The sequence below is a fragment of the Morus notabilis genome, unplaced genomic scaffold, assembly GCF_000414095.1.
Source record: "Morus notabilis unplaced genomic scaffold, ASM41409v2 Scaffold135, whole genome shotgun sequence".
Classification (NCBI taxonomy): domain Eukaryota; kingdom Viridiplantae; phylum Streptophyta; class Magnoliopsida; order Rosales; family Moraceae; genus Morus; species Morus notabilis.
The window spans coordinates 66,817-79,490 of NW_010367319.1; the positions used below are offsets into that span (position 1 = coordinate 66,817).

Sequence of the window (12,674 nt, forward strand, 5' to 3'; positions counted from 1 at the left end):
GAATTAATAGAATTAATTAATTAATTAAAGTGTTTAATTAATTATTAATTTTATTAGAGCTCAGAATTATAGGTCCATTAGTCCCCGCGTTGTCCTAGTAATTCTACTAGACACAAAGGAGAAAATGAGAATTTTAGAATTACGGAATTCTAAAATTAAACACTTGAAAATAATTAATTGAGAATTAATTATTATTTAAATAATGTGATTATTTAAATTTAAATTTGAACGCATATAGATTTATCCATTTAAACTTATTTGATAAGTTGTTCAATTTAGAATTCAAATTAATTTAAGTTTGACTTAAATTGGAATTTGAATATGAGTCAAAATTGGACTACAGGATAAAGGATGATTTTCTCTTTCTTCCCTATCTGAAATTGGTGTCACACAGGGATGAGAATCCCCTATCTTGGCTGGCCACACTAAGGATAAGAGAATGAGAGATTTTGTTTCAAGTTCAAATAGGAGATAATTAACAAGCTTTATCTTGGAGATAAAGATTGGATTCCTTCTAGAAGTTTGACTTCTACTGTATAAATAAGAGAATAGTAGACAATTTTTGAAACAATTTTTGCCCTAATTAAAAAGGCTGGCCGAAATTTCTCTATAGAGTGAAAGGAAAAAGTTTTCTCCAAAAAATTCCACATCGTGCATGCATTGGTGTTTGTAGAAATTTGAGTGTTTATTGTAACTAGTTTTGTCTCATGTGTGCCCACACACACGTCTTCGTGGATTCTAAGAATTGACGTGGAAGACATTGGTTTTCTAAACACAAAGCTTTGGAGCAAGGATTATTCGAGGTCAAAGAACTCAAGTTATCATCCGAGTCGGCCTCCAGGTATTTTTTCTAATTGAGTTGTTAATAAATGAATTAATGAAATTAATTTATTCGTGCATAAATTAATATAATCTATAGAGTATCTCAAGGTTTTATGAAAATTTTTGTTATACACGATGCTTTCCCCCCACGCTTCCGCATCCGAATTCGATTCGGTGACCAACACTAAATACTTGTTCACTTGCAACTGTGGACACTGGTATGGTTAGTATATCACGTGTCATTCTAGAGAGCACAAGAAAAGTTCTTGACCGTGATCTCTAAAATGACAAAATATCAAACTTATTGAAATCATGACCACTGATCAGTGCATGAAAATGCACCTTAAATACTGCTTTGGATTTATATAGTATTAAAATATTTAAGCTTTAATTAAACAATTTCATTATTTTTATTCAGAATATTTTTAATTAGAATTTGTCTAGTTGTTGCTTAATTATTTGCAGATAAAAAGCAGTGTAAAGAGCTATACAAAAAGATACAATTTTTAGCCAATTTAAGCCACTAAGCCGAGCTTCACAAGCCAAAAAGAGAGAGGAGCCGCATTAGCCAAATAAGCCGCCAAGCCGAGCCAACACGAGTGGACTCCGCCATTCAGACCGCGCCTCCCTTTCGCCCCATCTCGCGCCTCGCGCGTCACATGCACAGGAACTCCTCAGCGCGCGCGTTCTTTCCACGCAACCATCACCGCGCGTCTCAGCTTTCTCCCCAGTGGGTCCCACACCTGCGCTGCCAGCCTGCTCCTTCCCTCTGCGCGCGCCAGCTGTCCGAGCGGGTCCCAGCTGTCTCCAACTGCCAGCTCCCTTCTTCCACTTTGAGCACGACACGTGGCGATTTCACTCTATCCTCCCAATCGTAACGCGACACATGTCCCCTTGGTGCTGAATCCGAAATTCTCCCTAAAAAAATCAGAGCAAATTACCGGATTTCTTTCCCAAATTAAATATATGATTTCTCATAATTTATGTGTATTTTTATTTTGTTTCCTTTTCTTTTGTAATTTTCTAGTTTTACAATATATTTCCTTATTTTACAGACAACCTCTGAACACTATAAATAGAGGAGTTGGCCTAAGATTTTTAGAAGTTTTGAATATTCAGTTTTCTGTCGTTTTGCTGTTAGTCTCATATTTTCTCTCTAGAACTTGTGAGAATGTTTTGCAAGTTAGGCTAGAGTTCTCTTGGTGAGGTTAGAGATGTACTTCTATTGAGCGATCCAATTCAGAGCTTTGATTCCTTGTGCTGTAAAATTCAATATCTTAATGAATTAAATCTCATTTATTTTTCTATTACTTTTCAAAATATTGTGTGTCAATTTTTATATAAGTTCAGTCACGCTTTTCTTATGTAATTATGTCACGCATTGTTTTGTTATTCAAATTATTTTACAAATTGTCTTTTACTACAATATTGTCAAATTGATATATTGTCAATTTTGGATAACTTGTAATAATAATATTTCGGAGTCAACATAGTGATTTAATTTATTCGATTCCTTTATTTTGTGAATTAAAATTTAAATTGGTGAACGAAACATTATAGATTCTCGATACCTTACCATTTTTACTACTAAATTTTCTTCATACAAATTTTCTCTTTTTTATTTTATTTGTAACAAAAATCTCAAAAACTATTCTTTTCCTCTAATTCACTTTTCTTTTAACGCTCCATTACCCTAACACCCAAAAAATCTCCCGAGTCCCCGTCCTTTAGTTGTCGCTCTCACTTGGCATCTCTTTTCACAAAAAAAAAAAAAAAAAAAAAGAGCTCAGCCCTCTTCACCAAACAAACAAACAAACTAACCGACATCCCACCATCCAACCATGGAGGAAGCGCAGCGATCGCTTCTCCTGAGCTCCGCCGTCCGCTTCCCGCCGCTGGAGGGCGCCAGGCTGTCGTACGGCACTGCAGGGTTCAGAACCGACGCGTCGCTCCTCCGATCGACGGTGTTCCGTGCGGGGATCCTGGCCGCGCTCAGGGCTCTCAAGACCCGATCGGTGATTGGCCTCGTGATCACCGCCTCCCACAACAAGGTCTCGGACAATGGCGTCAAGATCGCCGACCCCACTGGCGAGATGCTCTCTCAGGATTGGGAGCCCTTCGCCGATTCCCTCGCCGCTGCGCCGAGTCCCGATCATCTCCTCAAAGGGATTATCGAATTCGCGGAATTCGAGAAAATCGAGTTCGACGGAAGGAAAGTGGAGGTTTTGATTGGGAGAGATACGAGGCCGAGTGGTCAATCTCTGCTTGAGGCTGCTAAACTTGTACGGTTTCTTTTCTTCCTTAATAATAATCTAGCTTCTTGAGGAGGATTTAGAAAATGTGTTGATAATGTTTATGATTCCTGTTTTTTGAAGTGGAAAATTCGAAATTGATTAAGCACTTACCAAGCAAACTATTATAGTTAATCTCTGCTTGAGGCTGCTAAATTTGTGTAGTTTCTTATGGAATGTTTTAAGTCTCATGGAAAAATTACTAAGCAATTACCAAGCAAACTATAAAGAGTTCGTGTGTCTAATATTTTTTATTTTTTAAATTTTATGAACCAAAGTATAGAACAACGTATATTTAATTTCTTCCTTCACAATCTAGCTTTGAACTTAATTATACTGAGTATTAGGAAGCAAATTGTCGTCATTGTATCTGAAAAAAATTATTAAATCTGTAGCTTTTGCAAACGGAAAAGAAAAGAAAACGTTAATGTGCTAAGCCTAAAGTAATTCTTTTTCAATGTATTGATGTTATTCTTAATTATTTGTTGAAGGGAATTGGGTCGATTATTGGAGCTGTTGCTGTTGATGTGGGGATTTTAACCACGCCACAGCTGCATTGGATGGTTCGTGCTAGTAATTGTAGCACGCAAGCTTCGGAATTTGATTACTTTGAACAACTTTCAAGGTCGTTCAGGTTGGTGAGTTAGTTTTTTGCAGAGAGAAAACCTAGGTGTGTGAATATGGAATATGATTAGATTGAAGAGAATTTGTGTGGTTTGGTAGGTGCTTGATGGATTTGATTCTGGGTGGATCTGAAAGCAACGAGGGTAATGACAAGGTGGTTGTTGATGGCGCTAATGGTGTTGGGGGTGAAAAGCTTCTCGTCTTGAAGGAAATGTTGAACTTGAAGGATCTGGAAATTGAGGTTCGGAACTCTGGAAGAGAAGGTGGCGTGCTCAACGAAGGTGTTGGTGCTGATTTTGTGCAGAAAGAGAAGGTTGTTCCATCTGGTTTTGGTCCGCAGGATGTTGGGATAAGGTGAGCCATCTTTGTGTTGATAAATAGTGAAAGCAGTATACAGAAATGTGAACTTTCTTGAATATAGTGTCTAATTGGTTTCTTGTAAGTTGTATGCATCCTTTTTAAGGCGTGAAGTTTTGAACTGGTGCAAGAATAACTAGTTATGTTGCTTGACGTGATAATAGATGATTCTTGGTAGATACTTGATCCATAATTCTTGCCGCTCAAGGTAGTTTGTCTGTTTATTCGTAATCTGGTTTATAGTGGATGAATAATAGCAATGATTCAAGCATTTATTCTTAATGCATTGGGTGTTCATTCTTAATCAACTTCGTTATGCAGTAAATTTTTTATGTCAATCAATGACATATTGTTGATGCAAAATGTTAAACTGAGTGATGGAGTTAACTGCATGAATGGTTCTAGTATTTCAGGTGTGCTAGCTTGGACGGAGATGCTGATCGGCTTGTATATTTCACTGCGCCATCAAGTAGTAGTAAGATAGAACTTGTTGATGGGGACAAGATATTATCTCTATTTGCTGTATTTATCAAGGAAGAGCTAAGTATTCTCAACAAGGAACCAGATGCTAGTACTGGAGATGATTATCAGTGTCGCATTGGGGTTGTTCAGACAGCTTATGCAAATGGAGCATCCACAGATTATCTGAAACGGTTAGGCCTTGAAGTTTTTTTTACTCCAACAGGGGTAAAGTACCTGCATCAGAAAGCTACTCAGTATGATATCGGGATCTATTTTGAAGCAAATGGCCATGGCACCATACTGTTTTCAGAACCTTTTCTACGTTGGTTAGATGCCAAAAATAATGAACTTTCTTCTGTTGCTAAAGGTTATAACTGAAACAATTCTCATCTACTTTAAAAATGCAAGCATGACAATCTAATAGTAATACTCATATTTCATTAAGCATTTGGTATTTCTTGCAGGTTCAGAGCAGCAAAAGGCTGCTTTGAGATTGTTAGCAGTTAGTAAGTTGATCAACCCGGCGGTTGGTGATGCTTTAAGTGGGATGCTCTTAGTGGAGGCTATTTTGCGACACAAGGGATGGTCAATACATAGATGGAGTGAGCTTTATCATGATCTTCCCAGTAAGCAGCTTAAGGTAGTAGCCTTAATTACTATGGATAGATGAATCTCTCTCTCTCTCTCTCTCTCTCTCTCTCTCTCTCTCTCTCTCTCCCCTTTTATGCCATACTTGGGAGGTTAGTGAGCTTTGTTGTCTTTTGGTGCAAAGTATTACTTTTGATGTATGCGTCTCATAGTTTTTATCAGTTCTCCTTGTTGCCCCTCCTCTTATTTACTCTTAAGGTTATGTGTCAGCTGTTTTGGTTAGGTCCGTCATATTTACTGACTCGACTAGATGTTTTATTCATGTAATAGATGGTTGCGTGTACATTGCTCTAGCTGTGTGTATGTGTGTGTTAGTACTGTTATGTATTTTGCCTTTTTGAAGAAAATAAAAGATAATGTTTTTGCTCCTTTTTTTTTTTTTTAATTTTTAATATAATAGACTTTCTGGTGCGCGATATTAAAGGTCTTGAAATCTCTAGTTGTATCATGTACGAGCAAGTATCTTGTGTAGCCTTACTCTGGTACCTTGGTTTTCATTTTTTTCCCCACTCGTGATAGCGTCTACACATTAGTAATGGGGAGCTTCATCTGTCTTAAAGGCATCTTCAGATTTAGAACTATTGTAGCGATCTACTCATCAAACTTTTTCTCAATTTATTCTTTGCTATAATTATCCATTTTTACTTTAGTATATTCTTGAATTCTCCCATTTGTATTTTAGTATATTCTTGAATTCTCCCTTTGTTTTGTTGTAGTTTCTTTTTTACTTCCGCTATTTTGATAACTTATTAGATTAGCCTGTGATTTTCAGCTAGATTTATTTTTCTCACTTGTATAACAATTTTGTTGTCTTTCCATTATGGCTGACCGCCTATGCTTGTTATCAGGTCAAGGTTGTAGATAGAACAGCTGTTGTAACAGCAAATGCAGAAACCGAGGTTGTGAAACCCCCTAGCATTCAAGAAGCCATTAATGCTGAAACTGGTACGTTTGCGGCATATGATACCTGTTGTCTTAAAGGTGAAATAGAAATATTGTTTTATTTTTTACCGGATATTTGAGTTGATGGGCCAGCACCTGAGAAAAAAAAAAAAAAATTCAAGGACAACCATCTTATTGCATAAGAGGATTGGAATAATTAACTTACAAGTTATACCTAGTAAAGATGGTTATCCTGTTTATTATCTTCTGTATGTGCATATAATCATGGGGAGAAAACTTGGATGAGACATTAACGTTAGTTCATTTCTGAGGGATAGGACTATAAGAAGTAACGAATTCTCAAAGCTTTTTCAATTTTTATTGCAGCTAAATATCCTCAAGGCCGATGCTTTATACGACCATCAGGGACAGAAGATGTTATACGTGTTTATGCTGAGGCATCGACGCAAGACGCAGCAGATAGCCTAGCAAACTCAGTGGCGAAGCTGGTGGATAAGTTCTTGGGGCATGGCAGCTCCTAAGGTCCGAACTTCTTTTATCACTAACTGAACTGACTGGTTTATGCAGAGAGAGTCTTCGTTGGACTTGTTGAAATGCCGGATTTAATACTTATTGTTAGTTAGGATGTGTTTGATCGTTCCAAACTATGTTTTACCTAGTTATGAAGTATTTGGATCTTGGACATTTAAGCTAAACTGCTGAATGCCCATTTAAACATGTATGCAGTATAGGCATTAGTGTAAGTGTGGACAGCAGACAGCAGACAGCAGACAGCAGACAGAGAGATAACTGGAAGTTCCAGTTTATGTATTGGTTTCTGGATTGAATATGTTTTATTATAGTTCCAAAGCATTTGAAATAAACCGTCTTTGGCAACATTTTGGGCGTATTAGCTGTAGCTTCATTGTGTGAGTGGTGTGATGCCTTCGAGCATCTCGTGACTGGTTTCCTGGCTATGTAGTGCAAGAAGCTTTCTGTTAGGATCCGTTAATTTGGGAACTTGTTGGTTAGTGGGCTGGTAGAGTTAGTAGGAATTAGTATAAATAAAGGGCTTAGTAGCTTACTAGAGGTATGTTGTGATTTTGAGAGTTTTGGGAGACTGAGATTAGAGAGAGCAATGGTCTCTCGAATACCACCAAATTAAGAGTCCCCGGAGTACTCAAATTCTCCGTTCTATCCTTTACTTTTCCGTTTAGTAGTGTTTGGTAGTGTAATTGGAGATTGGCTAGTGGTTTTCAATAAAAGAATTCCTTTATTTCTATCCAATTCCTTGCCAATTTCAGGATTGATATGTGTATGTTTGGCTGTTTGGCTGTGGAAAACCTAGGTACCTAACACTTTCATGCTTGTGAATTGTGATGTTTTCTTTACTGATCCAAACTATCCCCTCTTTTTCCTGCTTTAAATACGCAATTTATGAAAATTGACTCGTGAGACATGATAGTGACTCACAGATAATAAATATGAAGGCTTATTTGTTGCCAATCTAGAACTCGATTTAGAGTGCTTAAGATTAGGCGCCCACATACCCTTACTGTTATAACATTCAAACATTCAATGGGGCTGGAGTGACGCAGCCTTCACTGAACATTCAGCATTTAGGGGCTCCTTTGGTAACGTTAAAAGAGAGTATGACAACGCTAATTTCGTTCTCCCCCCATAACTTTGATTCGTCAAAAAAATAAGTGCTTATAAAACCGTGTTGCATTCCCCAGGCTTGTAAAACCAAATATGTCAAAACAATCAAGAGCAAATCCATCTTAAGTCGCGATGAACTCTGTAAATTTGACATGAATACTACTCTGTTCTAGGGGTGAAGAAGTTTCACGACACATTATCTGCAACATTATGAGTTTGGCAAATTGATCCTTTTAACTTTTATTTGGAACATTATCTATAGGTACGTCGTATGGACTATTCTGCAAGACTGCAACATTATTTGTAGGTTTTTCTGTACAGACACCCCCTTCAACTTTATGAGTTTGATAAATTGTTCCCTTAACTTTTATGGCAATTCAACCTCTAAATTTTGAAATTCGTTGCAATATTGGTCAAAATGAAAACAAAGTTGAAAATTCAAACGGTTTCTTCCACGTAAACGTTTAATAAGACTAATTTTGATCCCCGTATGGATATCATGAGGAAATTTTTTAAAATTTGGGGATTAACCGTTTTAAAGAAAAATTGGGCGTTCCCTAATTTCAAAATTTTTTTCATTCATGATGTGTATTTGAGACCAGTTCGATACAAAAAGACTAGAATTAGTCTCATTAAACGTTCACGTGGAAGAAATTGTCTAAATTTTTAACTCTGTTATCACAACGAATTTCAAAATTTTGCTTAACATGTAAAGTTGAGGGGGTGTCCATAAAAAAGAGCCTTGTCTGCATGGTCATGGTTAAAATATTATGGCATGCTATGTGCCTATATCTCAAATAATTGCTGTTAAAATGGTGTTGCTAGCTAATAAACCTCTAATTTAGCGTTCACCTATTCGGGTCAAAGTTCTTTCTCAAGTGTTGAGACGCCGGGATCTCTCGAGGGTCGATGGATCAAAATAAGAACACACAATCTAATTGTCAATGAGATTGATGAATAAATCAGTAGAGCACATAATAGAAGAGAATTTTTACTCTTTAGGAATGGCAATGGGGCGGGGTGGGGGCGGAGGATGATTTCCCATCCCCATCTCTGCCTCCTAAACTATCTCCATCCCATCCCCATTCCTGCTTAAGAAGGGGCGGGGTCGGAATAAGAGATTTCTCATTGGGAGAACCTTCTCTATACCCTCCCCGTTCTCCATCACATCGGACTATAAGAATAGAGTAGAAATTCAATATAAATTTAGACCAAAATAAAAGGTTTAATAAAAAATCAAATTCTTAACATATTGCAAACTAAATCCAAAACTAATAACTAACGCATAAGAAAAAAAATTTTAAAACATCAAAACATAAATGTAAATTATCCTCCTTATTCCTGATAGCTTTAATCTTTGTTGCATGGTTGCATGCTATTTCTTCTCAAGCATCATAGATGCAGTTACCCCTTACCCCTTTTCTAAAGTAAAAGTTAATTTTAAGAAATTATGTGTATCTAATATTTATATATAGACATATTGACATAAAAATAACATATTTATATTGGGGTGGAGGCGGGATGGGGAGTACTTCCCCTGGCCCTACCCCGCCACAAATTGGGGACTAAAATTTGTCCCCATCCCCATTCCCGCTAATTGTTCTTCCATCCCCACCTCGTTTCAGGCGGAGCCCCCGTCCCGTGGGGAATATTGCCATCCTTATTCCTCTTTATGTGCTTTCTAAAAGTAACTAGTTGGGGCATCAGCCGGAAGGAAAGTAGCATATAGTATGGTTTCACACTTTCATTTTTCAACAGACAATTTTAAATAGCTATATATCAACACAACTTAAGCAAACTCTAATATCCATTATAATCTGTTAACCAAAAAACTTTAAACTGAATCTCATGTTTTACAATCGAAATCTCACATATATAGTATCATTGATCCAAAAGAATTCGTAACATACAAATAAATCTAAGATGGCATTCAATATTGTCATCTTTCGAACAAGTAAAAATATAAATCAAAATTTTCTGAGAGAGAATATTACCTTCCAAATTAAACAAGAGAAAGATCATTTCTCTTCCTCATCTAACTCTCAGCCGCCGCCGATTTCGAGCTCCGAAAATCTCTCTTCAGTTCGGAAACTCTCGTCATACAAGCCGCCTTCGACTTCCCCGGCACGGCGGCGGCGATCTTCTCCCACCTCATCGGAGCGTCCTTCGGAAATGCCTTCAGAGCGTTCAGCAGAGCAATGTCCTCTCCGGAGCTCCAAATGCTTCCGCCATTGTTATCCGCTCCTTGATTCTCTTCAATAATCCTCTTGTCCACCGGCTTCCTCCTCCTCAGAAACTCCGAATACGAATCGGCGTCGCTCAATTTCCTCTCCCCCAATTCCTTCGCCTTCTTGATCACGCTCTCCACCTTATGCCGTCCCCGCAACGCCTCCACGATCGCCTCCCACCGCCGCGGCTTCCCGACCGGATTCTTCACCAATTGCTTCTTCAGAACCTCGATTTCGTCTTCGGTCCACTCCTTCTCTTCCCACCGTTCCTCTTCCTCTTCATCCTTCTTCGGTCCTCTCGCGGTCACGCTCGCGATCGCTAGGGTTTCCGATTTCGTCGGATCGGCGGGGAATTCATTCGGTCGCCGAGGCTTCGGCCTCTTCTGCGGGTTTCTCTTCCTCGTTTCCTCGTCGGATTGGGGCGAATCGTCGGGGAAGTCGACGATCGGACCTCGGCCGACGCGGATGTCGCCGCCGGTGAGGGAGATCGGGGCGAAGGGGCCAAGTAGGAGGGAGAGGGCGAGCCAGAGGAGGAGGGATTTGGAGGGCTCGGAGTGGAGGAAGAAGAGAGAGAGAATGAGGAGGAGGGAAGAGAGAGAAATGGTGAGGAGGAAGAAGGGTTTGGCGGCGGCGTGGTTATTGGTTTGCGGTGGGTCTGAGGTTGTTGATTGTCGGGACTCGAAGAGAAACCTGGGCCTGGTGTTGTCGTCCAAGAACTCCATTTTTTCCGGCGACGATCTACGGGGCCGGAAAATCGGTTTTATATTCACCGGTTTTGGTTTGGCTTCGTTTTTTGAGGTCTGACTTTGTTTTAAATGATTTGAGTTTTTAATATAAGAGTTTTTTATATAATAAAAAAAATTAAATATGAATATTTTTAAGTTTTGTTTACTTTGATTTAAACTTTCAATTTAAATTAAAATGTGATACCTTTTGAAAGCTTTTAATTAGAAAAAAAATTAAATGTGATAATTTTTTAAAGACTTTTAAGTGTAAATATTTAGAACTGAAAACTCAAATCAGTAAAATGAACGAGACCTTAAGAATTTTTTATTATAACAAAACTCAGTGAATTAGTTGTTAGATTTATAGTATGATTTAAATCATGATTCGTAGTTTATTACAATATTTTTTTATAAAAAATACATATAAATTAAAAATAATTTTAAATTTATGAATAAACATATACTTACTGTTCACTTACTGTTCAGGCGGCGTAAAATTGAAAGTCATTTTTTACTGCAACTCTCTCTGTCTCTCTCTGCAGACCCAGGGATTGGGGAGGGTGGGGAGAGAAGGAAGAGAGAGATGTTCCGCTTTTATGTCGTAATCACGTGGTCATAACTTCAGTCTCATTTATTTTATCGATTTAAATTTTTAATTTTAAATTTTTATAATAAAAAATTTTTAAAAAATGTTACATTTAATTTTTTATGCTATATTAAAAAAATTTTAAAAAAATATCACATTTTAACTCAAATTAAAAATTTGAATATACGGAACAAGTTGAGTTTGAAATTTCTATCTTCGTTTCCGGTTACTGTCGTTGTTAATAGAGGCGGTTAAATTTTATTGTCGTTTCTAATTTTTGTTATCTTTTTCTTTATTTTGTCGTTATTTGAATTGTTATTATCGTTCTCAGGGAGTTATTTATTTATTAAAAGATCACTTTCCTCTCCTATATTTTCTGAAAAAATCAATTTGATACTCTATATGTTTTTAAATATATTAAAAATATGAAAGTTCTTTTATTTTTTTTTTTTCTTAAAAATACAATATTTTTAATAAGCCTTTTTTTTTGTTTTGAGACATTTAGAAATAATTTTGTTATTTCTTTTAGAATTATTAGAATTCTAAAACATTTTTTTTAATTTTATAAGTCTTATTTTTAGTTCTTTAAAAAAATAAAAGTTATTTTTTAGGCGAACTAAAAAGAAGTTCAATTTCTATTCCTCAAATTAGTTTCCATTCCTCAAACTACTAAAAAACAAAAATTATTTTATTGTTCTTTATTTTTTATTGGATCCTTATAATTGTTTCGTAACTTAAGCTTAAAATTGTGTCAAGATTTCAGACGAAAAGAAAATATGATCTTTATCTTAATACCATCTATTAATTTAGGACACCTAATCTTTAGAGATAACTCTTATGCTTACTTTTTTTTGAAACATTTTGTATTCATTTATTATTTATTTTTAAAAAATTGTTTTCATATCCTGTATTTTTTTTAAAGAATCACTTTGATACTCTATTTTTTCATAATATATTAAAACATGAGTCTTAACCATTTAAAAAATATTTTTTTGTACCCTAAAATTATTTATGAGATATGTAGACATCGTTTACTTCGTGGATTTGAATTTTCAATTCGAGTTGAGATGTGATATTTTTTGAGAACTTTTCACTGTAACAAACAAAGTTAGATGTGACATTTTTTGAGAATTTTTTACTGTAAAAACCTAAAATTAATAATTCGAATCGGTAAAATGAACGAGACTATATATATATATATGTATGCATGTGTGTGCATATATATATATATATATTTTTTGAGAACTTTTCACTGTAACAAACAAAGTTAGATGTGACATTTTTTGAGAATTTTTTACTGTAAAAACCTAAAATTAATAATTCGAATCGGTAAAATGAACGAGACTATATATATATATATGTATGCATGTGTGTGCATATATATATATAT

The 12,674-nt window shown here is 36.3% G+C and overlaps 2 protein-coding genes across 3 annotated transcripts; one reads left to right on the forward strand and one right to left on the reverse strand.

The window, feature by feature from the left end:
- The first annotated feature begins 2,523 nt into the window (after positions 1-2,523).
- Positions 2,524-7,240, forward strand: LOC21406100 (phosphoacetylglucosamine mutase). The gene is made up of 7 exons (XM_024174880.1): positions 2,524-3,104; positions 3,605-3,747; positions 3,837-4,091; positions 4,508-4,923; positions 5,021-5,196; positions 6,053-6,149; positions 6,474-7,240. The coding sequence occupies exons 1-7, from the start codon at positions 2,664-2,666 to the stop codon at positions 6,626-6,628; spliced, it is 1,683 nt and encodes a 560-aa protein (XP_024030648.1). The 5' UTR covers positions 2,524-2,663; the 3' UTR covers positions 6,629-7,240.
- On the reverse strand, positions 4,720-10,776 carry LOC21406101 (transcription factor MAMYB). Of its 2 annotated transcripts, none has more exons than XM_024174881.1 (2): positions 9,740-10,776; positions 4,720-4,790 (listed from the first exon to the last, which is right to left on the reverse strand). In XM_024174881.1, exon 1 carries the CDS (start codon positions 10,693-10,695, stop codon positions 9,781-9,783), a length of 915 nt encoding a protein of 304 aa, XP_024030649.1. In that variant the 5' UTR covers positions 10,696-10,776; the 3' UTR covers positions 4,720-4,790; positions 9,740-9,780. The 2 variants fall into 2 exon arrangements, with proteins under 2 accessions (XP_024030649.1, XP_024030650.1); XM_024174882.1 differs by lacking the exon at positions 4,720-4,790 and adding an exon at positions 8,746-8,919.
- Positions 10,777-12,674: the final 1,898 nt, after the last annotated feature.

Bases quoted from the DNA above. Each gene is read 5' to 3' on its own strand.
- LOC21406100 (XM_024174880.1), top strand. From the start codon at position 2,664: ATGGAGGAAGCGCAGCGATCGCTTCTCCTGAGCTCCGCCGTCCGCTTC. The intron at 3,105-3,604 runs GTACGGTTTCTT...TATTTGTTGAAG, and splicing joins TGCTTGAGGCTGCTAAACTT to GGAATTGGGTCGATTATTGG. The intron at 6,150-6,473 runs GTACGTTTGCGG...TTTTTATTGCAG, and splicing joins AGCCATTAATGCTGAAACTG to CTAAATATCCTCAAGGCCGA.
- LOC21406101 (XM_024174881.1), bottom strand. From the start codon at position 10,695: ATGGAGTTCTTGGACGACAACACCAGGCCCAGGTTTCTCTTCGAGTCC.